Source organism: Lineus longissimus, chromosome 2 (genome assembly GCF_910592395.1).
Source record: "Lineus longissimus chromosome 2, tnLinLong1.2, whole genome shotgun sequence".
Taxonomy (NCBI): Eukaryota; Metazoa; Nemertea; class Pilidiophora; order Heteronemertea; family Lineidae; genus Lineus; species Lineus longissimus.
Genome location: NC_088309.1, coordinates 13,701,885 through 13,728,327, shown reverse-complemented (window position 1 = coordinate 13,728,327; position 26,443 = coordinate 13,701,885). Strand labels below are relative to the sequence as shown.

At 43.5% G+C, this 26,443-nt stretch overlaps 1 protein-coding gene across 2 annotated transcripts in view; it reads right to left on the bottom strand.

The window, feature by feature from the left end:
• The window catches only part of LOC135482658 (eukaryotic translation initiation factor 4E transporter-like), a 270,349-nt gene that overhangs the window by 139,426 nt on the left and 104,480 nt on the right, over positions 1-26,443 (bottom strand). For both annotated transcript variants that reach the window (XM_064762908.1, XM_064762909.1), the window contains exons 10-11: positions 20,500-20,659; positions 3,431-3,646 (exon numbers count right to left, since the gene is read on the bottom strand). In XM_064762908.1, the coding sequence (XP_064618978.1) occupies positions 3,431-3,646; positions 20,500-20,659 (376 nt within the window). The remainder of the gene's footprint in view (positions 1-3,430; positions 3,647-20,499; positions 20,660-26,443) is intronic.

The following is a 26,443-nucleotide window of genomic DNA, read 5'->3' as shown; positions in this document are numbered from 1 at the left end:
CGCTTTGGTATTTCGTACGCCCCTTATAATGCACCTTCTCAATTAAAACCAACATAATAAGGCCTTACATCGTTGATTGAATAGGAACACCACACAAAACACAATAAAGTGGGGTACAATCGATTACGAAGCTGAAGTGAACAGTGATTTATTCCTGGAGCAACTGCTTTTGTTGTGTAGCTGCCATGTTTTGAGAACTGGCAAATAGGAGACTTCATTGATGGCTGACGTCATCGGGCGGGAATTTGAATCCGCAGAAATAATTAAAAGGCAGGTAGCGCCCTCTCCTGTTAAAATTTTGAACTTTTTCTCAATAAAATAGATTTTCAAGAATTTTATCTTAATATTAGAGCATATTTTGACTAATTCTGCTGCTCCTAGGCCGATATAGGCCAGTTTCCTTCATGCACTCTCGCTCGCAGGAAGTAGGTCGAATGGCGACAAATTTTGTTTTGAAAGTAGAGTTTGAACAGAAGTACCCAGAAATGCAAAATTGAAGTCTCTAGGTCTTACGGTTACAAAATGTGCACCATGGGTTTAACGGACGGATGGATGGATGGATGGATGGACAGACGGACGCCACTGAACAACTTATTTGACAGGCTCGGCTGACTTAGTCAGCTGAGCTAAAAATGAATTTGATCGGACGAACGGTTCTCCTCGAAATTGACGGAAACCAATTTCAAACACACCGCCCTGGTGGCCATATAGATAATCAGAACAAGCCCGTTTTCGAAAGGAATCTTCCTCTAGTCACCCCAAATCTACAAGTCAAAAATTGAATTGATTGTCAAAGCTGTCGGCTGGACCTCAAAATCCTAAAGAAATCAAACTCTTTCCAAATGAATTGAATGCTAATTTAAAACCCAGGAGGCTTTCCTCTGGAAAATAAAGAACAGACTCTTGCCCTTGAAATGAGCATTCATTATGTTTTGAAAAAGCTCTAATTGCTTTAGGATTTTAAGTTCTAGACAAAACAGCAGTACCTATGATTAACCCTTAACATGTGTTTACAGCGCACATTGTGACAAAAGGTTCTGGCCTGACTATGCTGATCTCAGGCAATCCGCCATTTTTTTCCCCGATTCTGGAAACTTTGGGATCGTCAAATGGAATGGATATCTCATAATTTCTGACAAACTCTGCTTAAAATGATCATTTTATTGGTCTTCAGCTATAATTGAAGCCAACGCAGATATTTGTTGGGTAGTTTCAACACAACAAACTGCGCTTTGCATTTGCACCAACCAATATTCCAAGCCGAGGGTCACTGTGACAAGTCTGCCTTGTATTATATATGATGTACCTTTAGTAGATGCACCTACCATAGAAATATGAGCATCTTAGCTCAAAAGATATATAGCCCAAAAAATATGGGAGCTAGCCCAGTTTAAGTTTTTTAGAAAAAACCACCTAGTGGGCAAACTAAGAATCGCACCGCACCCAAAATTGAACTTGACCTAGATTTTAGGGTAGTATACATATATATGAAAAATTAAAAGAATCTGTCAAAAGCGGAAGACGCTACAGCGCTGACAATGACACCAACAAGGAATCGGCAATTTTTCTCCATTTGACCTAGTTTTCCCTTTATTCTTTGCCTGCCAAACTCGTTCTAGAACGACCGTAACTTCCCATCCGTTTCCTGCCAAACTCGTTCCAGAAAGAAATGGTTAGTTCTCCGACATAACACCTGAGGTCATCTTGGTACTGAACCAGGGAATGGTTTCATGTATTAGGCTTCCATGCCATTCTATGCATGCATTTTGTGACTTCATCAAGTGAAAATGGCGGGAAAAACCGCATGTTTCCTGCTGATCAAAGCAAAACCTGAAAAGTACCCCTCTGCAATAGTGATTGTTTCAATGACTACCATGGTAAAAAGCAGTACAACAGATATGTAGGTGAAAGTGTAAGCTGAGACATAGCAAAAAACAGGTTCCAAGAATAAATGTCTGCTTGTTTTTCTTCTAAAAATTATTGAAAATCTGGTGAAAAGAGTGAAATCTCTGCAAATACCCCCCAGTATTAATTAAAAATAGCTGTGACAGTGAAATAGTTAAAACAGGGTCAAATCAAAACCCTGTATTATATATGATGTATCCTCAATAGATGCACCCTAGCTCAAAGCAGGAGTAACAAACAACCATTTTTAGTTTTTAACAAAAAGCCCCCTGTTGCGCTCTTGATAGTAAAGTTGGCGTAGTGGACTACGTGCATCACTCATGAGATATAGCTGAAAGTTGCAGGCAAGTGCTTTGGGCTGATGAGCAAAAGTGCAAAAGTACACAATAGCACCATAAGACCACAATATAATTCCAGCATCAATAGTTATGGAGACATACTCCAGAAACCAATAACGGTTAATTTAGGCTATTTGACCCCAGTGACCATGAACAGTGGGTCAAGTGAAAGAAACAGCCACGGGTCATTGTGCTCACCGTATAGATATTTGGTGGTTAGGAATTCTTCCTTGTTAAGAAACATGCTACAAGTCTAGTACATAGGTCAAACCAAAGTCGGTATGATGACATGTGATGCATCCTTGCTTGGAGTACCTACAAGAAAAGTATCATTGAAAACAAGACACTAATAAGCGAGATCTAGCACATTTTACCTTTTTTAGTTTTGGCCTCTTTGTGGCCAAGTCGAGAATCAGATCACACCGAAATTCGGTGTCAAGAGGTTATATCGTCGCTGTTTTCACGAAGTGACCAATCAACAAGTTTTCATTTCGAGGTTTTGCCACCAAACCTTATCATGTAGGTCAATGGTTCTTCACTGAAATTTCTAGACCTGTACATGAAGTCGTTTAGAACATACTACCAATTAAGTTTGGCGAGTCAACAAAAATGTGATAACTTGAATATGCTGATTATTCAAAATCAAAAAAATGTTGATTGGACGGTTGGTGAAAACGGTGACGATATGATCTAGCCTTGTAGGGAGTCATGTGTACCAAATTTCAAGTTCATTGCTATAGCGGTTAAAAACGTGCCAGAGTTACACTCACTGTTGGCCAAGTCAAGAATCAGATCAGAACGAAAATCATTGTCAGAGGTCACCTGACCTGAGGGGTCCTGTGTACAAAGTTTCAAGTTCATAGCTCAATTGGTTAAGAAACAGGCCACTGTTTTTGAAACAGGATACAGACAACAACGACGATGACGACGGCAACAGACGACAGAACAGCGATGTTGTATAGACTCCCCTGAGGTGAGAGCCAAAAACGAGGTTGATAAGTTATGTAGCCATAAATAGCTACACCCACAATCAAAATGTCATTACTCTAGCTTCAGCTGCCTTTTCCCTATTTGCGGTGAATTGATCTACAAAATTGATATAACAATTGAGATAAAATATCGTATCACTATCATATATGGTCCCAACAGGTGAGCTGTCCTGTCCTGTTTGAACTGTGCCAACTTACCTATATCCTTGCGCTGCAGCTGATTGTCCACCTTATTATTGTTAACCACCGAGTTTAGTAGAGGTTGTACATTCACACGTGACTGCTGCAACATGTCAAGGATGGTCTGTTGTTTCCTATCTGCGGATGTGGGAATAGGTGAGAACATATGCTGTGGGTCCAGAATGCCATCATTGGGGGAAGGTACACCAGGACTCTTCTGTCCACCAAGGATTTCTGTTTTGAAGAATAGCAGAAAAAACACTGTGCTTAACATTACACCCGATATGCCAGAGCCGAACACCAAGTTGAGGTGCGTGATAAGATGAAGAATGGGATATAGAGTGGAACCTCCCTTAGCGGACACCTCTCTATTAAGGACACTAGTTATGGGGCCAAATTGGTTGTTTCCATTCAATTTGGCCTCTCTAATCAGGACACCTCTCTATTAAGGAGAGCACTTGTCAGTCCAGAGGGTGTCCTAAATAGAGAGGTTCTACTGTATTGATATGGAGTGCATTTTGCAGGTTACAGAAGAGCTCCTTCGGTTGTGTCCATTAATTGTGGATTTTGGAGTGATGATATCATCTTGCTAAAATAAATATATTTGAAACTTGGTTCAGGGGATCATTATTAGGTGTAGAGAATGTTGTATGCGGCATTTGATGTCATTATTAAAACTAAATTTTTCAGAGACACTTCCTGACCAAGGTACCCTCAAGGGTATTAGTAGCCCGTTGGTTCGGGGTATTTGTAGCCCCTATAAATAGCTCAATATATCCTGTCATGAATCATGAAATTGCTAGATTTCTTTATTCTTATACCTGAATTATATTAATTGATCATCAATCTATCTGATTCAGATACAACAGATGCAATGGTAACCCTTTATACACCAAAAATGATACATTTGAGGTTTCATACTAGTTTAGCTAACATTATTTTAAAATAAAATATTTTCAAATTTGCTGGTAGTGGTAACTCTAGCAAAACCATTAACTAGATGGTACATGTACATGTACTCATAGTACATGTACATTGCATTACCACTAAGTGATGCCAGTTATAATTGGGGTTGATACATGACCCATCCCTTGAACTAAAGTTTTTAACGGCACACGCCTAGACTGAAGTCAATTCAGAATATCACAAGCTGTTGTCTGACACAAGGTGAAATGTACAACAGAGGTGATGAATAGAACATTCTGTTTTTACACCAGTTTAAAATCAGTCTGATTTGCGACGATATTGTTGAAATTGTTGGTAAGTGATTGCATCGAACATTACTTAATGTGTTCGAAAAATACCGTTTGATACCAGCAAAATCATGTCGTACACCTAGATTGTAATAATACTCAATCAGGGGCTACAATTATCCTAAAGCCACAGGGTAGTTGTAGCCCCTGATCACAAGTCTTGTATTGCTCTCAGAAGCATTGTTTTAGATAAAACGCTCCGAATTACAGGCAATATTACTGGAAGAGGCGCCATTACAAGATTAAGGCCGATTTTTGTGATTTTTTGTGAATTCTCAGAAATCTCTTCCATAACCAAAGTGATAGGTGAATGAAACAGTCCAGGGACCACGTGCTCAACTCGGGTAATAATGTTAATGCATGTCATTTGCACTGGAAATGGGGAGAACAGTTTCGCTCATTGACATCAATTTTGTAATCTTACAGGAAGTGGTGTAGTAGTGCAGCTTTCCTTCCTGGGGCAGTTTATATCAATATTCCGTCACAAACCAGAGCTAAAAATGGTTTCCAAGATGGCCGCTTGCCAACTTAAAAAAAAGTTGAGCTTTCCTCGTTCCATCTGATTGTACATATAACTTCATATAATGAGTGTGATTACAAGTTGAAGATTGTTACAGAGAGTAACTCAACAGTTGCAACCCAGTAGACAGCCAGTTACTGTAGTCTAGACTTTTACATCATAACTGTTGAAGTTCGCTTGAGAAGAACCAGTCCATTAGATGCATGGTCACACCCTAGGCCAACTAGTAAATGCAATCTGAACCTTTGTATCAATTCCTTGCAAGTGAAGGTTGTGAAAAACCAGTTCAGGCGATGCATGGTCACAAACTGGGGGCAAATATTTAAACCAATAGAGCCACCTTTTTTTTTGCACTTTCCATCTATAACCACCTATTTTTTTAAGGGTTTCACAAATTCAGACATGAATTTTTAAAATGATTTTTATGTATTGTTCGACTTCAAAACCATATATTACAAGTTATATTTATATGAAAGGTCATGAACTAAAGAATTAAGATTTTCAAACATTTTGGTGGGGGGGTCATTTTTTCGTGACCTTTGACCTTGACCTTTTGACCTTTGATGAAAAATCCTCTTTTTCAGCCACATTCAAACTGCATAAATGTGTAACTGTTGTCAGTGTTACCTTGTGACCTGAATAAAATAAGAGGAAACATAGCTGATAGATGCTTTGAATGAACACCCGAGGCATAAAACATCTCCCAAACCATACCTCGATCACACGTGCATCTGTTATTGTTTACATTGGCGCCATGGTAATGCAAACAATGAAATCAGCTGATTATTGTGATGCAAATCTCACCGATTCTACTGTGATGTGGACATCGATGTCCGACTCTCCATCATCGAGGGGTCCTGAATCATCTCCTGAATCGTCAAATTCATTCAGTATTTCCTCCAAACGACGCAAATTCTTGGCCATTTCAGAGAACTCTCAATCAATACATGCAATATCGGTGTTGTTACACAAAAACAGAAGGAGGAGCCCGCCTCGCAATTTGGGGATTCCCCATGTGATTCCGCGAAACCTAGAATAGGAATGCGCATATATTATTCCATATTTGGATACCTAAGGGCATTCCCTTGATGATATGAATATGATGACATAGCCGGAGATTCCCAAGTGGGGTTTTCCAGCGGTTTTAAAGGACATCGTCGATATGGCGGTTCAGGGCGGACGTGGCGGCTCGTAGCAAGGCGGTTCAGGGCGGCACTGGCTCTATTGGGTTAAGGCAGTATGGACCTTTACATCATATCCTTTGAAGGACAGTTTGAGACACACCTGCCCAGTAGATGCATGGTCACAACCAGAAACATCTGGACCTTTACATCAATTCCTTTTTAGTATGGGTTGGCTGTGACAAACTAGTCCAGTGGTCATGGTCCAGTCTAAGCCAAGCAGCAATGCAGTAATTGCCGTCAGCTTTACATCAGGGACAAAAAACCAACTGGTTTTTTTGTAAACCAACTGCCTTATACTGTTTATTTCTTTTCATTTTGAGTTAAGTGTTACAGTGAACAAAAATGAAATACTAAAATCGACTGGTTCTTCTGATGACTGCGCAGTGAGCGCTGATGTTAGATGGGAAGTGTGAGGTGTTTGTTTGGTTCTATGAAAGTAGCTCCACTCCTCTCTCCGTCATTTGTTAGGTGGTCACCGAAACGTTGAAATGCAATAGCTGTCGATCATCCCTGTAAAACATGATAACATGTGTTTAAAGCGCACATTGTGACGAAAGGTTCAGGTCTGAATACGCTAATCATAGAATTCCTTGGTCAATTTTCCTATTTCATGTCAGGCAACTCAACATTTTCAAAATATCTTTGGGAAGGGGGGGATTTTGACATTGATAGTCTGGCTCTGAATAGACCCCTTTACACCAGGCGGGAGAAGCCACTGCTGGCCCAAACAAACCTCAATATAGGCACAATTAACAAAAGAACATGTGGTGTGTGACCATGCGGCCTTTTCAACAATTGTTTGCTGCTGTGCCGGTTTATTCCTGTTTGTTGTGGCTAGCATTGGCTTCCTCCGCCTGGTGTGCAGGGGCCTCTATCACTGATCAATCTAGGGCAAAAGGAATAGTTTTGGTTAGGGGTAGAACCATTTTTTCAACACATTGACAATCCTAGGAATGTGCATTTGTAAACATCAAGGATGCATGATGCTGCATGTACATTTCAAAAGTACGATGACCATTTTTCGGACAGAGTCAACATCAATTTTTACAGTTCTCACCCCAACCCTGAGAATTCTTTTGCTTCAGATCAATGAATTATAACCCTGACAATGATTCTGAGCTGCCTTTCACCGAATTCATTCAATATTTTCTGAGTACTTGTGCAGAATTCCAGATCTTATACCGTCGGAGTGATCAGCTGTCATTTTGGTTTGTGAGATTTCAAAGACAGAGCAAATTCTGCTCAATCATCATGCCACACATTGAAATGAAATGGCCAGGGCCATTGTGCTCACCTCATGTGGAGGAAAGATGGATAAAGAGCATGGTCTTGTGTCATGTAGTGTTAGGTTTGATGTAGGTCCAAGCAATTACAATTTCCCCAAAATGGCCAATTTACAGTACATTCGACCTCTGTGACCTTGAAAAGTAGGTCAAATCAAAGAAGACCCGGGTGACACATTGAATGGTTGTTAGAATTAGATGTACCTATGATATAAAATTGGTGCCAATCGGGCAAGTCATTAACTAGGAATAATGGCATTTTGAAGAATTTAGGATTTGGCCCCCTCCCTGGAGGCCAAACGGCAAATCAGATCGCACCAAACTTCGGTACCTGAGATCACCTGACCAAGGGGTACATGTGTACTTAATTTGTGATCAATAGTCATTGCAGTTAAGAAACGTGCCATAGTTACGGCCTGACGGCGAATTTAGGCCATTTGACCTCTGTGACCTTGACAAGAAGGTCAAATTAAAAACCTGTATGACATATACTGTATGGTGGTTAGATGTACCCATGATATCAAATTGGTGGCAATCGGGCAAGAAGTTAAGGAATAATCACATTTTTAAGGTTTTTGGATTTTGCCCCCTGGTGGTCAAGTGGTGAATCATATTGGACCGAACTTCGATCCCTGAGATCACCTGACTAAGGGGTAAATGTGTACCAAATTTGGTATCAATAGTCATTGCAGTTTAGAAACGTGCCATCGTTACATCCTAACGGCCAATTTACACCATTTGACCTCTGTGACCTTGAAAAGGAGGTCAAATCAAAAACCCGGAGGATATATGATGCACCTTTGCTAGAAGTACCTACCATATTTTTTTCAAAATTTCCCAACTACTATTAAGGGAGATATTGCATATTTTCACTTTTAACGTTTGGCCCCCTGGTGGCCAAACCATGAAACGAATCGGACCGAAACTTGGTCTCCCAGGTGTCATTACATAAGGGTACATGTGTACCAAGTTTCAACTCAATAGCTCTAACAGTTACGAAACGTGCCCTGCTAACGGACGACGGACGACGACGACGACGACGACGACGACGACGGACGACGGACGCCACGGTATGGGTTAAGCTCACCTCTGCTAAGAGGTGAGCTAAAAACCTGTTCTGTTTGTTTATGGGTAGACCTAAGATGAACTATCCAACATCGCCAAGCACTTACCGTGACCTGGTGAGACTTTGGGAGCAATATGAGTTAGCCTATCAACATAAAACATAACAGAATCCAGACGGGGGGGGGGGGGGGGGGGGGGGGCAGCAACTCTTCACTATATAAGCCCATCAGGATGCGAATGAGGGCCCCAAAATTCAGTGTGAAAGGTCATCCGACCTAGGGGGTCATGCATACAAAGTTTAAAGTTCATAGCCCAAGGGGTAAAGAAACATGCCACTGTTTTTGAAATAGGATACGACGGACGACGGACATAACCAGCGATAAAATAGTAAACCTCATGTGCTCATGATGAAATCAATTCCCGAAATCCTTTCATTTTACAGTTACACTTTTATCCAAAAAGAGGAGTTGATGGATGAAGTACATGTAAAATATATGAAAATAAACACATCAACCTCAAAACCAAGTGGCCAACTCATGCTATCTCATGTAACAATGTGTAATGCAATGTGAACTCGGGCCGTGAACTACCAGTTAACAAACTTATCTAAAACCTACATGTACTGAACTGATCAGGCCAGAAATAAACAGAGTTCAAGCAATGATCTAAATATTAAAGAAAACAAACATACCTGGTTAATCGAACTATCTTTGTCCCTGTTAGTTTGTCGTTTCCCTGCCAGCAGCTGTCAAAGTGCTGATATCCTCAGTTCAAAATTCGCTGATTTCTAGCATTTTTCTCGAGGAAATACAATATATCAAACAAAAATAATTACCCAGAAAGCTTTATTGACTTCCAATTCATGTTGAATAGTATCAGCTAATGATATTTTTATTGGCATCTTGAAGATTTTTCTGGATTTTATAAAGCAGTCCTCTCCAGGAAAATCTTCAAAATGGGCAGCCATGTATGCCAAGGGATCCCATCCGTAACATGCGCGCAGGAAGTGATGTCATCTGGTGGTAGCTGGAATTCAATTATCATTCAGCGGCCACTAGCACCACCGTGTGGCGCAAAGCAGTACTAATTCAATTTTTCTGATCATCTTGACATCCAATCTTTTAAAAAAATTGGCAGATTGGATTAATTTGAAGTCTCAAGGGCGAGATCACAGAAATAAAAAAACTGCTTATTTCTCCAAGAAATGATGTCAGAGCGGTCCAAATTTTCAGGGTAGCATAGAGAGTCCCAAGATACATGTCCACACTGGTTTAGAACCTTCCAGCTCAAATAGAAACGAAACGCGCCACCGATCGGTGATTTAGCAAACTTTCACCACTGTGACCTTGAAAAGTAGGTCAAATCAAAAACCAGTATGATATATGATGAATCCTTGCTAGGAGTACCTCCAAAAAAATTTCATGAAAATCCGACCAAAATCACAAGTCCTATTGCATGTTTTCTGTTTTTGCATTTTGCCCCTTAGTGGCGAAACCAAGAATAATTTTGGAACGAAATTTGGTGTGAATTGCCCAAGGGCCCAAGGATACATGTGTACCAAGTTTGAAGTTGAGACCTGAAGCGGTTACGAGACTTACCGTGCTAACATACGCCGCCAGTGGACGATGACGACGACAGACGCCACGTCATCGCATAGGCTCACGGGGTGAGCCAAAAATAGCTCGGTAAGAATCAGAACCAATGAGCATGTCAATAGGACCTGGTGTATCACAATGTCAAACCTCGAAGCATGGGCCAATCACCAATGTTCACCTTATCATGGGGCAAGTTTCCACTTGTAACCCTGTCCACCACATATGGCCTCAATGCAACACACTGGGTGATTTAGATTTATATTAGAACAGCCACCAATACCCCTAATTTGAATGTCATATTTTGCCCGGACCTTTCTCAAATGTGCGCATTGCACAAAAGCAGATGTCACAAAGCTGATTTGCGATCCTGAATCTATCAATGCTCGACACGGTAAATGACCACCAGCAGTGTGCACATTCACTAATGCTGTGGACAAAAGAACTTCCATGTTGTCCTGAATTGAAAATGCAAAATGTGACTCCTTGTTAAAACTTCCATGTCCACGAGAATTAAAATATAATGTTTGATGATGCTTTCTGTTACACTGACTGCAACTGGCTGGTCTCGGACAAGTTGCTAAGAAACGCTTTTGAGAAAAGCAATTGAGGCACAATCATAAATCACAAAAATTTGTTTTTTCTCCTCGTTTGACAACGCCAGAAACTACTCGCATTGGAGCAATCGGTGTACCTTACCACAAAGAAATCACTGATCTTTTGAATGATGTTAGAAAATGACATATGCCTGATTGTATTTTCACTCGAACGGGACGCATTTTCCATGCCGGGTCGTATACTCTTTAATGACATTTTTTCCAATAATTCCATAGCGTAAGCGAACTCATTTAGAAAATTCACCATTTCAGAAAACTTTGGTTATCATTGGTAGAGACATGCCATTTCCACTCTAGACTTGTGTCTTGGTCCAACTATGTTTTTAAAATATAAACTAGCCAAGAATCCCAGGATTAAGTCAGTTCCTTCAGATTCAGCTTGTGTTAAGAATGCATTCGAGGCAGCCAAGAGAAGGCTGTCCAAGAAGAGGAACCCGTCAGAACCTGTCCAAGCTGATGCGTTGGTAAGAATGTGTGAAAAATTTTCAGATAGTGTACATCTTACTGAAGAACGCACTGTTGCTATGTCGGTGCTGGCTTTTGCTGGTTTTTTAAGGTCGGACGAATTGAGAAAATTTCAAGTTGAGGATGTTTTTGTACATAATCAGTTTTTGACAATCATCATAAAACAGCCCAAAACGAACCAGTTTAGGCAAGGTGACCACGTTGATATCGCCCGCACTGGGTTGGTTGCTTGCCCAGTTGGTTGGTTGCTTAAATATCTCAAGTTGGCGAGGTTGGATCCAGACGATCTCTCCCAAGGTAATTTTTATATTTTTAGACAAATCTGTGCAAGCAAAGGTGTTAAAAAGTTAGTGTCCACCAATAAGGCATTGAGTTATTTGGCAGTTAGGCAGGCTGTGGTGCCAGCTGACAAGCCCTTCATGAAGCCAGGGGCCAAACTGGGGTCGCACTCACTCAGGGCCGTTGGTGCCTCTGCAGCAGCAGGGGCGGGAGTGCCAGACAGGTTAATGCAGAGGCACGGCCATTGGAAGATGGAAAGTTCTAAGAACATGTATGTTCAGGAGAGTCTAGAGCACCGCTTGGAGTTGTCTTCGTCTTTGGGCATTTAAATGCATGTGAGTTTATTTTCAGTGTTACTTTTGCTACCATACAATCCTTCTTGGGCAGCAGAGTAACGGCGCTGTTAATAAAGGCTGCGGCATCCTGAGGAATCAAATTGATCTTTTTCTTGTTGATTGGCCTCCTTGGGGGAGACAAGAGGAGACTTGATGTTTCCCGCGGCACAGCATGGAGCGGAAAATAGTTGTCTCCGCGGGGCGGTTTCCTTGGAGGCGCATGTGGCACATGATCAGTGCTGGTGAGTGGTGCAGTGGCGCCAGTTTTTTCGCAGCAGCCGTCGTAGTCACAACCAAGTTTCTTCAGTGATATGTTTATAGCATTTGGACAATTTGCCTTGTTTGTTGTTATAGCCATAATACTATACTAGTGTTAGTAAGTTTTTGCTACAGTTTATGTTGCTCCGGACAAATGTTCTTGTTTAATCAATTCATATTTCCATTTTTGCCCTAAAAAATGGCAAATTTGTATTTGGTTGTCTTTGCAGAGCAGCCGAGAGGTGTGACAATCGCCTATGGACATGCATTGTATTGCTCCACCTCCCCTCCCTTAAAATAAGTAAAAAATAAAAAATAAAAAGGGAGTAAGGGTTAGGTGGCAGGCTGTTCATCTTGGCTTGGCTGTTAGGCTGGAAGACGGCTTCTGTTTCATTATATTCAGAGCTTTTTCTTGGTCTCTTTTAGGCGCAAGGTGCGTTGTCCGGTTCAGTTTGGCTGCGGAGTACATGTATAGTAACGATTGAGTAACAAAGGTGTTAATAAAGGCTGCGGCATCAGCAGAGTAACGACGGTGTTAACGACTGCGGCATCCTGTTGTATATATATCGATGTTGTTGTTGTTGTTGATTGGACTCCTTGGGGGAGCCAAGAGGAGAGTTCTAAAATCCTACCTGCGCAAATTGTCACGTGAGACAGCGCTCGTACCTACATTTATGTAGAATACCTTCATTAATGTCACGGTTAAGTTCTTCCATGTCATTTTCAGAGTATGAAACAGAATCATACAATGCATTAAACTTATTCGCAAATAGTTCACTTATTTCTTCACCCCCAGTTGTCCCATCAATGATATTTGGGAGGTCAGTTGCCTTCCTGGTGACTTGTTGAATTTCCTTCCAGGAAGCAGTGTCATTTTTATTACCCACAGCCCTACCAAGTTTGTTAGCCGAGGTCCTTTTTCTATCCTTTTTAACTTTTTTAACCGCTAGGTGGTACCGTGCCCTCGTTGTGCGTCTTATATCTGCAATTACCCCGTTCCTCGGTCTACCGTTATCTCTCCAAAGATATATCTCTACCATTATATCTCTACCATTACTCATTAATAAAGACAAAATTTGGACATAGCCGACAAGAAAACACGCATTTTGTCAAAATACATAAAATTAATAAATAAAATACAAATAAAATAAAACAATACAAATTTTGCGCAAGGTTTCGCTCCTGATAATACCAAGTGATTCAGTCTATGCCGATGCAGAGCGTAGTCCATACCATCCTAAACCTGGAGCCGAGCCTGTGTCGATCTGTAACCTCAAGTCAACACATGAGATTCATCTCCCGTTGCACATGTGCATTGGGCAGATACGTATCTTAAAATCTAATGGTTGAAGTTAGTGGTATCTATAGCGGGTTTGCCACGGTCAGGGCACTGATATTGACGAAGCCAATTGGGGGCTTCATTGTTATCATCTTTGAGTCAAGGCCAGCCTATGGTGGAGGGGCTCGTGCCAGCTGCTCTTCTCTTCCGTGACCGCTCCTTTGCTGTCCCCTGCCTCTCCCTTGCTGTCCTTGACCACGCTGCCCCCTCCCCCGGCCACGCTGCCCCCTGCCTCTACTGCACCCCTAGCTGGACCTTGATCATCATCAACATTCTCGTCACTTCCATTGTCCCTATCTGACATTGACAAGTCCTCAGGTTCAGAATCACTTTGAGGGGGTCAGCTATGTATTCCACATCCGAATGAAAATCAACCTCTGCTGCATCAGAAAAACTATCAGAGTCACCAACATCCATGCCTGCATAACGTCCTCTGCTGGGTGCTGCATCCCTCCTTGAATGGGGTTGCCCCCTCCCCCTTACAAGCCTGGCTACTGGAAGAACACCAAGAAGACTTCGCCAAATACTGCTGCATAAATTACTATTGATTTTTGTGTGGTTTTCTGTTCATAGAACAGGCTATTCGCATGCAAAATGGTTGGAGACCTGTGAGTTAGTTTATTGTGATAGGCGGAGAGCACAGTAGCTTGCCATGCGCTTTTGTCGACATAATCAGGGCACTTTTTTTGCGTTTGATGGTGGGAAAAAGTGCTCGCTTAGCAAGCCAAGAGAAAATTAAGGTGAGCACTTTTTTCCTCACCTGCAAAAGTTCAAGGACGAGGACTGTCTTCCTCTCTTTCGTCCTCTAAATCACAAAATCAATCCTCGTCCCCAGAATCATCTTTAGTGAATAACTCATCTAAAGCCTCTTCAACTGTCATATAGGCAACCAGTGTCAACAAAATCAAAGAGAACAAGAGCAATGCAAGGCGTGGCATATGCCCGGGGGCGAGCACAATGAGTTGGTATATTACGAAAATGAAGTGTTTTCAGACAACCCCGGGCAGCTGGTGTCATAGCTGACTAGGTTTAGTAGACATCGTGAAAGAGTTATTGGTCTGTAATGCCCGCTGTACACGTTATCTTTTTCTACCCACATAAAAAGTTACATTGTTACTACTCAAAGCGTTTTCGTTAAAATGAGCGGAAAACGAAAAGTTTACAGACGGCTAATGGATGCATCCTTGCTAGGGGTAACCACCATAAAAACTTGCCAAAGTTACACTCTAACACCCAATTTTTGCAATTTGATCTCGGTGACCTTAAAAAGAAGATCAAATCCAAAAATCATAAGACACATGATGTATCCTTGCTAAGAGTCCCTGCAATAAAAATTTCAGCGAAAAAAAAAGTCATTAATAAGCGAGATATTGCACGTCCTACTTTTTCTGTTTTGACCCACTGGTGGCCAAATCAAGAATCAGATCAGGCCAAAATTCGGTGTCAGAGATTATCTGATAAAGGGGGTTACATGTACCAACTTTCAAGTTCATAGCTTCAGCAGTTAAGAAACGTGCCATAGTTACACTCTAATGGCCAATTTACGCCATTTGACCTCTGTGACCAAGAAAAGGAGGTCAAATCCAAAAATCGTAGGACATGTGGTGTATCCTTGCTAGAAGTCCCTGCCATAAAAATTTTATCGAAAACAATTCACTCAAATAAGCAAGATATTGCACCTCTTACTTTTTCCATTATGGCCCCCTGGTGGCCGAATAAAGAATCAGATCGGGCCATAGCTTCAGCAGTTAAGAAACGTGCCATAGTTACACTCTAATGGCCAATTTACGCCATTTGACCTCTGTGACCAAGAAAAGGAGGTCAAATCCAAAAATCGTAGGACATGTGGTGTATCCTTGCTAGAAGTCCCTGCCATAAAAATTTTATCGAAAACAATTCACTCAAATAAGCAAGATATTGCACTTCTTACTTTTTCCATTATGGCCCCCTGGTGGCCGAATAAAGAATCAGATCGGGCCAAAATTCGGCATCAGAGGTTATCTGATTTAGGGGGTTATATGCACCAAGTTTCAAGTTCATAGCTTTACTGGTTAAGAAACGTGCCATAATTTACACTCTAACGGCCAATTTACACCATATGACCTCTGTGACCTTGAAAAGTAGGTCAAATTGAAAACCCGTACGATATGTGATGTATTCTTCCTAAGAGTACCTACCATTTTATCGAAAACAAGTCATTTATAAGCGAGATATCACACTTTTTAGATTTCCACTTTTGGCCCCCTGGTGGCAATGTTGAGAATCAGATCAAACTGAAATTCAGCACCAGAGGCTATGTGATATAGGGGGTTATATGTATCAAGTTTCAAGTTCATAGCCCTAGCGGTTAAGATACGTGCCACTGTTTCTGAAACAGGATACGACGGACGACGTCGCCGCCGCCGCCGGACACAGCGCTATCGTATAGACTCCCCTTACGGTGAGCCAACAAGAGCTACGCCGAGAGAGCACATCATACGCCCGCCATAAGAGTAAAGGGTGGTTGGTCAGGGTGAAAAGTGTGTTTGCAATTGTACCGGGAAAATGCACTGCAGTACATGGAAAAGAAAAGAAATTGAGTTATCACACTCGAAACTTAATGAAGATGCTTTTTGGGCCCATATTAGTGACCTGCAAAGCAGGTTTGGTGGATCGATGGTGCGCAAACAGTGACTATACAAGATATAGAATTTCAGTAATTGCGCGACAATGAAAGGTAAGCGGAAACTGGATACAGGTCTTCGTGACCTTGACCTCTGACCTTTTGACCCCAAATCAATAGGCTTTTTGGGGCCTGTACCAGTGTCCTGCAAACCAGGTTTGGTGACTACACATGATATAGAATTTCAGTAATCGCGCGGACAATGAAAGGTAAGCGGAAGATGGAAACAGGTCTTGGTGACCTTGACCTTTGACCTTTTGACCTCCAAATCAATAGGCTTCTTAGGGCCTATACTAGTGCCCTGCAAACCAGGTTTGATGACTATACATGATGTAGAATTTCAGTAATCGCGTGGACAATGAAAATTTAACGGACAGACGGACGGCCCGACAGACGGACAGACAAACACCGAGCGCCATACCATAATACCCTCCGGAGTGGGTGTATAAAAATTAATTTGATCGGACGAACGGTTTTCCTCGAAATCGACGGAACACACCACCCTGGTGGCCATATTGACAATCAGAACGAGCCTGTTTTCAAAAGGAACCTTCCTCCAGTCATCCCCAACGTACATATCAAAAATAAATTTGATCGGACGAACGGTTCTCCTCGAAATTGACGGAAACTGATTTCAAGCACGACGCCCTGGTGGCCATATCGTCAATCGGAACGAGGCTGTTTTCAGAAGGAACCTTCCTCTAGTCACCCCCAACGTACATACCAAAAATGAATTTGATCTGATGAACGGTTCTCCTCGAAATTGACGGAAACGAATCTCAAGCACGCGTCCCTGGTGGCCATATTGACAATCGGGACGAGCCTGTTTTCGAAAGGAACCTTCCTTTGGTCACCCCCAACGTACATACCAAAAATGACTTTGATATGATGAACGGTTCTCCTCAAAATTGACGGAAACGAATTTCAAGCACGCGTCCCTGGTGGCCATATTGACAATCGGAATGAACCTGTTTTCGAAAGGAACCTTTCTCTAGTAAAAGTCAACCCCCCAAAAAAGTTTCGTGGTTATCGCTAAAAGCGTTCTCCTTAACATGAGTGGAAACGAAAAGTTTACAGACGCCTGACACCTGACGCCTGACGGACATCGGTAAAACATAATCCCTCCGCAATGCTTGATGCATTGGCAGGGGCATAAAAACCATGATCTTCTGTTGTAATTTTTTTCTGTCTGGGGGAAAAATCAGCAAGCGCTTGAAATTAAAGACAGCATTTTTTTTTTTTAATCTAAGCAGTATTGTACCCTTATTTCAAAATAATGCGCATCAATAGCATTTATTTCATCAACATCGAATTATATTTATTACCGGTCAATTTAGATGGAATTCCAGCAAGAAAACAAGAATTGTAATAGACCGGTTATAAATCAATTGGCGACTGCACATCTGATCCTGCACAAGGATTTCATTTCCTTGGTTGTAGAGGGGAATTTCCACCACCGTTCATCAAATCAGAATTGAAATATGAAGACATGCCTCAAATTTACATATTTCTTTGAAAAATCCTAATGCAATCACAGGGCATGAATTTAACCACTGCCACAGCTGCCATGGCAGTCGGTCATCCCCAAATGGCCTTCTTGCCCTCTCAATCTTCTATCACATTTTCCCATACCTAACGCCAAACTGGCTTTAAAATAACTGCCCTAATAATTTTTAACTGATCTTTTATCAGTCACAGAGAATACCTCCTCAAAAGCGCAAAGAAATCATCAAAAAAACTGTTCATGTGTTTTAGATGAAGCCAGAAATAAATAGTCTTCTTGCCATAGTAATTTCCCACAGATTCTGATAATTTGATCGCAAAACTCATAATAGTTTTACAGTTAAACTTCAGACAAGCCAATTCCAAAGGTTCAGCAAGAGAAAAGCAGTGAAAACAAGAAAGACTGCACACTACGAGGTGGGCAGTCTTAAAAGTATCAATTGTTAACCTACTATTATATTGATGTGAACGAGCGAACAATCGAGGCAGTTTTGTCAGTAAATTTTGATAAGCTGCTTAATACTGAACCAAAACACTAATCGAACCACAATTAATTAGCCTCCACTCACTGTTATTGGGTTGTAATAAATAGTAAACGTGTGACTGTTGTATCTAAAGAGCTGACTCAAAATTAATGTACATATCATAAAATATATTCAAATTTAAAATGGCGTTTCCGACAATTATGTTGGTATACCGTATACCTTAAACCACTTTGAGCATGTTTGCAAAACAAGCTCAAAACTGTCGGATATCCCATTAAATAACAGTTACAATGAATTAGAAAAGTTTTGATAACAGAGAAATATGATATCTAAGCATATTAACATTTGACCACAAAGCTCGAGACACTTTGCAAATTTCAGTTTCAGTTGTGCGGAATTGGCTTTGGTCAATGCTAGACCAGCGAGGGCTCTGTCCAAACACTTGTCTTTCCGAATGGGCAGTGGCTTTGATGTCAAATCGCACATTCCCTGGTGGCCCGACTATTTATAGAGAGACTCTGGGCAAGGTAAACAAATTGAGATAACACATTTCTCAGGAAAATGTTATCTCCGAGTGTCATACTTACCAGCTATTTGGAATATCTAATGACGAAAGACTTCATCATCTGAGAGATGATATTGTTAATGCCAACAGGAGCGCCAGCCCACCACTCATGTACCGCAGAGATGACACTCCTGTATGACATGATGGTTCTTGAAGCTGAATGCTCAAAGACAAAGAGATGATTGAGAATCTCTTCCAACTGGGCTCAGGATGCAGAGAGAAGACAGGACCCCCTGTCTTACATCCAGAAATAAAAAGCTTTTACCTTACTGTCATAACTTCTACGAGTAGAAGACCATTTGGCTTAAGAAACCCTGAAGAACATTGTGTTAGAGAAACTTCATTGACAAGGCCAATCTGCATGCAGCTAGGTTGAGGTGAAGCCATTTGTTGGGGGCTGACTTGGGAAATAGGAGCGAGACATAACTATATATGGCCCCTCCCTCTTGATCTCCATCAGAGTTGGAAACCATGGGCTGGAGGGCCAATTGGGGGCAATAAGAATCATGGTGCACCTGGAAGAAGCTGCCTTCTGAAACTTTCTGGGAAGGAGTGAAATTAAGGGAAAGATTCCAGACCTGTATATTGCCAAAGCATCTTTCGTCCAAGCCTGGGGCCTGGAACTGGAGAGATGAATAGTGGAAGATAAGAGATAAGAGTTCATCCTGTGCAAGAGAGTCAACTCAGCGGGAAATACCTTGTCTCTGCAACTCAACATGTTGGCAATCTCATTTTTCTTGCATGGAATGTGGATCAAGATCCCTCTGGTGCGACACCAATTGATGATGTCCCGAGGTTGATAACACAGAGGCCTTTCAATGATCTGACTAGACGTTCTTGAAAAAACACTACAATCAGAAAGACAATGTTCCCCATTCTCATGGTAGCAGGAAAAGATTATCCCTCCTTTCAGATCTATCTGGACCTCCAGGAATTCTAAGTGCTGGATCCAACTACTCAAACTTTATAAGGAAGCCCTCCTCTTCAATCCGCTTCAGGGTTCTGTCCCTTGCTTTGATCAGTGCAGCTGGAGAGGAAGCCAAGATGCCCCAATTGTCCAGGTAGGCATGGACTTAAAATGCTCGGTCTCCTCAGGATAGAGAGGACCACATTTGCCATGAGTGTGAAGACGAAGGGCGCAGAAAATAGGTCAAAGAGGGAGGGCTCTGAACTGGTAATCGTGATTTTCAAAATAAAAACTTAACCTCTTGAATCCCGGTGACCAACCGACTGGTCGGTCATTTTGAAATTTAAGTTTTTTTTTCCAAACGACCGACAGGTCGGTCTCAGTGATATTTTTATTCCCTTGAGTTGGGACGCTAGTTTATTGCTTGTTTTAGCGGGTTTGCTGTACAGTAGGGTCAGTTACAGCAATCCTGGGTAGATGGCGCCTCAGTACCGGACTTTGACAGTTGTATGCGGATGCTATACATCGTGAAAGTCAGACCCAATTCCGCAACCCCATGACCTCCCTGATATCCAGGGATTTTCAAGTTTTGGGATTCAAGAGGTTAAGATATCTCCTGTGGCCCTGTGGATGGGAAGGTGAAAGAAAGCTCTTGGTGGGAGTTTTAGATGGCCTAGGGTATTCCAAATGCAGTAGATCTAGCTTGTAAGCAGGACACAAAGGAGATAAGTCAGTATCAAAGATTTGATGAAAATGTCTAGCCATATGTACTCACCATTAAGGAAGTTGAAGTCCTCAGTTATCGAAGAGCGGCGACTTGCATTTCTGCTGCTGTGGCGACTTCCTGCACCACCACTAGAAGTCTGGCTACAGAACCAACGACTGAAGCGACTACCAATCGGTTGCAGGGCTTCATCCTCGGGAGCAATGGCACTCTAAAAATGATACGACAAATTACAAAGCATATCACTTGAGATTTCGAAACTGAATCAAACCTTCCATTTGAAAATTGAGAGCTGAACAGAAAAATTTCATCTGCAGAATATTTTCGCCAATTATACCAGTAAAGGTCCTGCTCACAAAAATGTTTTACTGTGAAAAACTCTCACTTTTCAGCTACTGGAAATCCATGTGATAAAAGAGATTGCGTGAATACCCAGCCAATTAGCATCGATGGGTGCAACACCCACTTAACAAAAGTGAATTTCACACCTCTTAAATGAGCTAGGCCTAATTAATATAGCTCAGTGGCACAACGGTTGCCCGTCGGCCTTGTGATCAAGAGGTCCGGGGTTCGATACCCAGCCAGTGCCCCTTTCTAACATTCAACTGGTCGAAAAGTCCTTGTGTGCGCTAGATTGTGGCTGCCATTGGTTCTCGAGAAATGCTTCAGATTAGGCTAGGTGATAAAGTTTGCGATTGTAAAGCACTTTGAGACAGTAGATAATACAGTGAAATGAAATGGCCAGGGCCATTGTGCTCACCTCATGTGGAGGAAAGATGGATGAAGAGCATGGTATTGTGTCATGTAGTGTTAGGTTTGATGAAGGTCCAAGCAATTACAATTTTCCCAAAATGGCCAATTTACAGTACATTCGACCTCTGTGACCTTGAAAAGTACGTCAAATCAAAAAAGACCCGGGTGACACATTGAATGGTTGTTAGAATTAGATGTTAGTATTAGATGATAAAATTGGTGTCAATCAGGCAGGTAACTAAGGAATAATAGCATTTTGAAGAATTTTAAATTTTGTCCCCTCCCTGGCGGCCAAAAGGCAAATCAGATCGGACCAAACTTTGGTACCTGAGATCACCTGACCAAGGGGTACATGTGTACTTAATTTCTGATCAATAGTCATTGCGGTTAAGAAACGTGCAATAGTTACGGCCCGACAGCCTATTTACGCCATTTGACCTCTGTGACCTTGAAAAGTAGGTCAAATAAAAACCTGTGCGACATATACTGTATGGTGGTTAGATGTAACTATGATATCAAATTGGTGGTAATCGGGAAAGAAGTTAAGGAATAATCACATTTTTAAGGTTTTTGGATTTTGCCCCCTAGTGGTCAAGTGGTGAATCATATTGGACCGAACTTCAGTCCCTGAGATCACCTGACTAGAAGGTACATGTGTACCAAATTTGGGATCAATAGTCATTGCAGTTTAGAAACGTTCCATAGTTACATCCTAACGGCCAATTGAGAAACAATACAAAAATTTATCTCAGGACCAAAATTTCACAAGAAGTTAACCCTTTCACTGCCAGTAGCTTCTAATTTTTAGCTACCTCACCTGCAGGTAGGTTTCTTTGTTTTAACATGATTTTGAGTATGGATATTTCTCCACCCTGTAGAGAGAAAGCCTCTGGAGATAGAGAAAAACAATGTATATAGAAGTTGTTCAGTGTTGCCTACTCTTCGAAATTGGACCATAGTTTGCCCTAACTTCCATACCGCCATCTTGAATTTATAATGAGGACGACAATTTTTTTGAAAAAACTATGTATATCCTGTGTGTCACTATACACACTCTCATTATCGCTAATTTGTTCCATCATATACATCAAAGTCAGGATCTAAATCATCATCATCGCCGAACTCCTCACCAGAGTCCGAATCGTTCACTATATCCAGCTCATCAAGGACCTCAGACACAGTCCAGTACGTTTTTCTACCCTGGATATTTCTTCCGTAAGAACCCCCTCTTTGTAGCCAATTTGATGGGTCCATTTTATCAAGCTTGCCTGGGGATTATGAGGGATCAGACGTTCAGTTTGTGTATCTCTGGAATTTCCATTTCCTGTGGAAATGTCATTTTATTAGTTCATACCTACCCAGGTCAGACTTTTGCATGTGTACTCTTATCAGACACACCTGAGGAAAAATTAATCTATTCATAATAGAAAAATGATTAGCTAGTTCACGTAGCTACAACAAGGCGGCGCCCCAATAAAGCCTCTGCCTCGTGAAAGCCGCCATTACTCAGTACTTATTACTCGAGCGCCAGAGAAAGTCCCGTTGCTGTGGGGACAGGCAGGGCGGGTAGTCTGACCTGGGTGGGTATGAACTAATAAAATGACATTTCCACTGCGATTCAAAATAAGGGGAACCCAAAAAAGGGAACCTCGGAATAACTCCCCAAGAGTCGGCTTAACCCTAAGACACCCGGACGGGGGGTATGCGAGGGCATGACAGCCCGGACAAATATCTATGTCCCCCCCCCCCCCCGCTCTTCTGAGACTCAGGTGGGAGGAAGAACTGGGAGAGAGAAATTCGACGAGTGGACTAGGCAGGGAAACACCTGGACCATGTGCTGAGCTGCGATAATTGGACCAAAAGACAGCTTACCATCTGTTAACGCAGAACAATCGCGCATATAATACTGGGAGAAGGTGATGTGGGAACTCCACTTAGCCGCATCTAAAACCTCGTTTAGCGCCACTCCCTTATACTCGGCCCAAGAAGTAGAGATGGCACGAACCTCGTGAGGCGTTATTGCGCCCAGGCAGCGAAGCTCCGGAGAAACGGGAGTAATAGAATAGGCCAGCCGGATGGTGGCCACTAACCACCTAGCGACTGTAGCAGAGGCCAAGTAAACCCCTCTCGATAAGACACAAAGAGGCGCTTCCTGCCGAGGCGAACGGCAGGTTCCTTCGTCTTATCAACATAGCACTTCAATGCCCGAACCCGACAGAGAGTTCTGGACTGGAGATCCCTAGAGACCGTAGCGGACAAGGAGGGGATGAAAACCGGCCGCCTGAAGGTGTATAGCGCCTGGTTCTTTGCAAGAAAACCTGGGACAAATTCTAGGACCGCGCCCCTCTCATTAAAAGCCAATTTATCTAGGCTAGGCATGGAGCTCGGACCGTCTCTGGGCCGTGGCCGAAGCCACGAGAAAAAACGGTCTTAAAAGTCAGATGTTTAAAATCTGCCTGGTGCATAGGCTCAAACGGGAACTTCATGAGAGCCCTAAGCACCAGCGAGAGATCCCATTTGGGGTTACGCTGAATGGAACGAGGACGCTCCAGAGACATATTGCGAAGCAAAGATGAGACAGCATCATCCCAAGACCGTTGTCAGGAATTGGTTAACTTTAAAGCATCCGAAATGGCAGAGCGATAGCACTTCACCCCCTGAACCGAAACTTCCGGACTGAATAAGAAATTCAAGAAGTCCAGGAAGTTGGGAAGAGAGGGAGCGACCGGAGAAACTCCGTGCTCCCTACACCAGTTTTGAAAAACATCCCACTTGCTGTCATATGAAGCAAGGGAAGACCTTCTCTGAGGCTGAGCGACTTTACGGATAACGTCTTCCAAAAAGCCTCTCGGAGGAACCACCCGATAGTCTCCATGCTTGAAGCCTGTAGAAAGAAGGGTCTTGATGACAGACCCAGCTGATCGCGTGATAAAACAGACGGTCCCATCCCGGCAGACAGCGGGGGTGGTCTGTCAGGAACTCCAGCAGGACCGGGAACCAAGCCTGGTCTGGCCAGCACGGGGCTATCAGACAAACTCTGACCAGAGAAGTGGCCACTTTGTTTAGTACCGGAAGCAACAGAGGGGTCGGCGGGAATACATAAACTTTCAAGCCGTCCCAGGAGGCCGACAGGCTGTCCACTCCCAAGGCCTCCTTGTCTGGAAGAGGCGAATAATACAGGGCGAATCTCTTCTTTAGGGGAGTCGATAACAAGTCCACAACCGGGACGTCCCCCATCCCCGCTTGGCGGGAGACCACTTCGCGGTGAAGGGTCCATTCCGTCTGGACCAGATGATCCGCCCTGCAAAGGACGTCGGCAAGGATGTTCCTCTTGCCTGGGATGTCCAAGCAACGAAAGAGCTGGAGGAGCTCGCAAGTGAGGTGACACAAAGTGTCAGACCTCGTCCCCCTTGTCTCCAGATAAAAGCGACCATTGTCGAATTGTCTGAGAAAAGAGAAACCCTGTGACCCCTTAACCGAGACGTGAAGGCCCTCACCGCCAGGATGACAGCCTGCATCTCGAGATATTGATCGAGAGGCGCGAATCCTCCACTGACCACGTGCCCTTGGTGGTCAGGTCCCCTTCGTTCAGATGGGCGCCCCAGCTATAGAGCAAGGCGTCCGTGAACAGGGACATCCGAGGGGACAGAGGACTGAGCTGCACTCAGCAGAGGAGCTCCGTTCCGGACCTCCAGACCTCCTCCAGGAGAGAATTCGGGAACGAAATTTGTCGATCGAGGGTACGAAAAGGGACGCAAAGTCGAGAGGAGGAGAAGCTGGAGGGAGCGCATGTACAGGCGGCCGAGAGGGACCTGGTTCGCCGCGAAATTGAGCAGGCCCAGCAGAGACAGAAACTGTCGAGCTGAGACGCTGTCTTGACGGCGAAATACCCTGACCAGGGATTGGATCTTGAGAATCCAGTCCGGCGGAGGGGACATGAGGCCCCTATCGTGTGCGAAAGCGCACACCCAGAAAGACATAGTCCTGAGATGGATCTAGCTCGGACTTGTCTAAATTTAAGAGCCACCCTGCTCGCCTGGTTGTCTGAAGCAGGAACTTTGCCTGCTTTCCCAGACGGCAAAGAGCCTGGTAACGAAGCAGCCAGTCGTCGAGATAGCAATGGAGCTTGAAGCCCATGGTGTGAAAAGGCGCGGCGAACGCCTTGACGACTGTAGTGAAAATAAGTGGCGCGGAAACCAGGCCGAAAGGAAGGGCCTGGAACTGATAGACCTTTCCCTTGAAGAAAAAAAACCGAAGGAAGGGTTGAAAATCTGGATGGATAGGAACGTGAAAATTTGCGTCCTGGAGATCCAGCGAGATTGCCCAATCGTTGGGCTGCACCGCAGCTGCTACCGACCTGTATGTCTCCATCTTGAAGCTGGGCACCCGAAGGAGCCGGTTCAAGCTGGTCAGATTGATGACCAGTCTCCACTTCCCCGACCTCTTGGGAACCAAGAAGATGTGGCTGTGAAAGCCTGGGAAGGAATAATTGTTCACCACCCTCACAGCCTCCTTCTGGAGGAGGGAGAGAACCTCTGTGTGCAGGGCTAGAGCCCTGGCAGGGTCTGGGAGGGGGACGACCGGGCATGGGATTGTCGTCGTCGTCGGGGGGATGAGAAAAGTCAAAGCCGACACCGTGGCGGAGCATGTCCGGCACGGGGGAGTCCTTTTGACACCACTGATCCCAAAAGGCCGCGAAATGGCGCAGCCTGCCCCCGAAGGGCGACATCTGTGTGGGCGCCACCTGTAGGTGCAGGAGGACAGACTAGAAAGATGATACCTGCCCGCGGACCAAGAAGAGGACCGCGGGCGGGGGGCGGCCTAAGGAGCCGAAGTAGTCTCCGTAAGGCAGTCCGACTGCATCTGGGCACCTAAGGTGTCCGGGATGGAGTCATGGAATAAGAAAGGGGCGGTCCTTAATGCCTACTGCAAAAACCGGGCACAGACCATGCTTAACCACTCAATAAGCAGGTCCCGGCGCTTAAGCACCGCGTTACCAGTCTGCTTCGCGACCAGACCACTGGCGTGCTGCAGAGACTGTTGGAGGGACAGGACAAGAATGCGCTAGTCCTCTGACACATCGGCTGCCAACGACCTGGACAGGGCACAGAGGGACAGGTCGGTGTACGTCAACACCGCCTGAGCCTCTTTGGCCAGGGCCTCATCGTTCTTCCTTGCCGGATGGAGACACGAGGACTTTGGGGGTACCAGCCCGGTGAGTTGAATATCGTCCTTAAGAGGA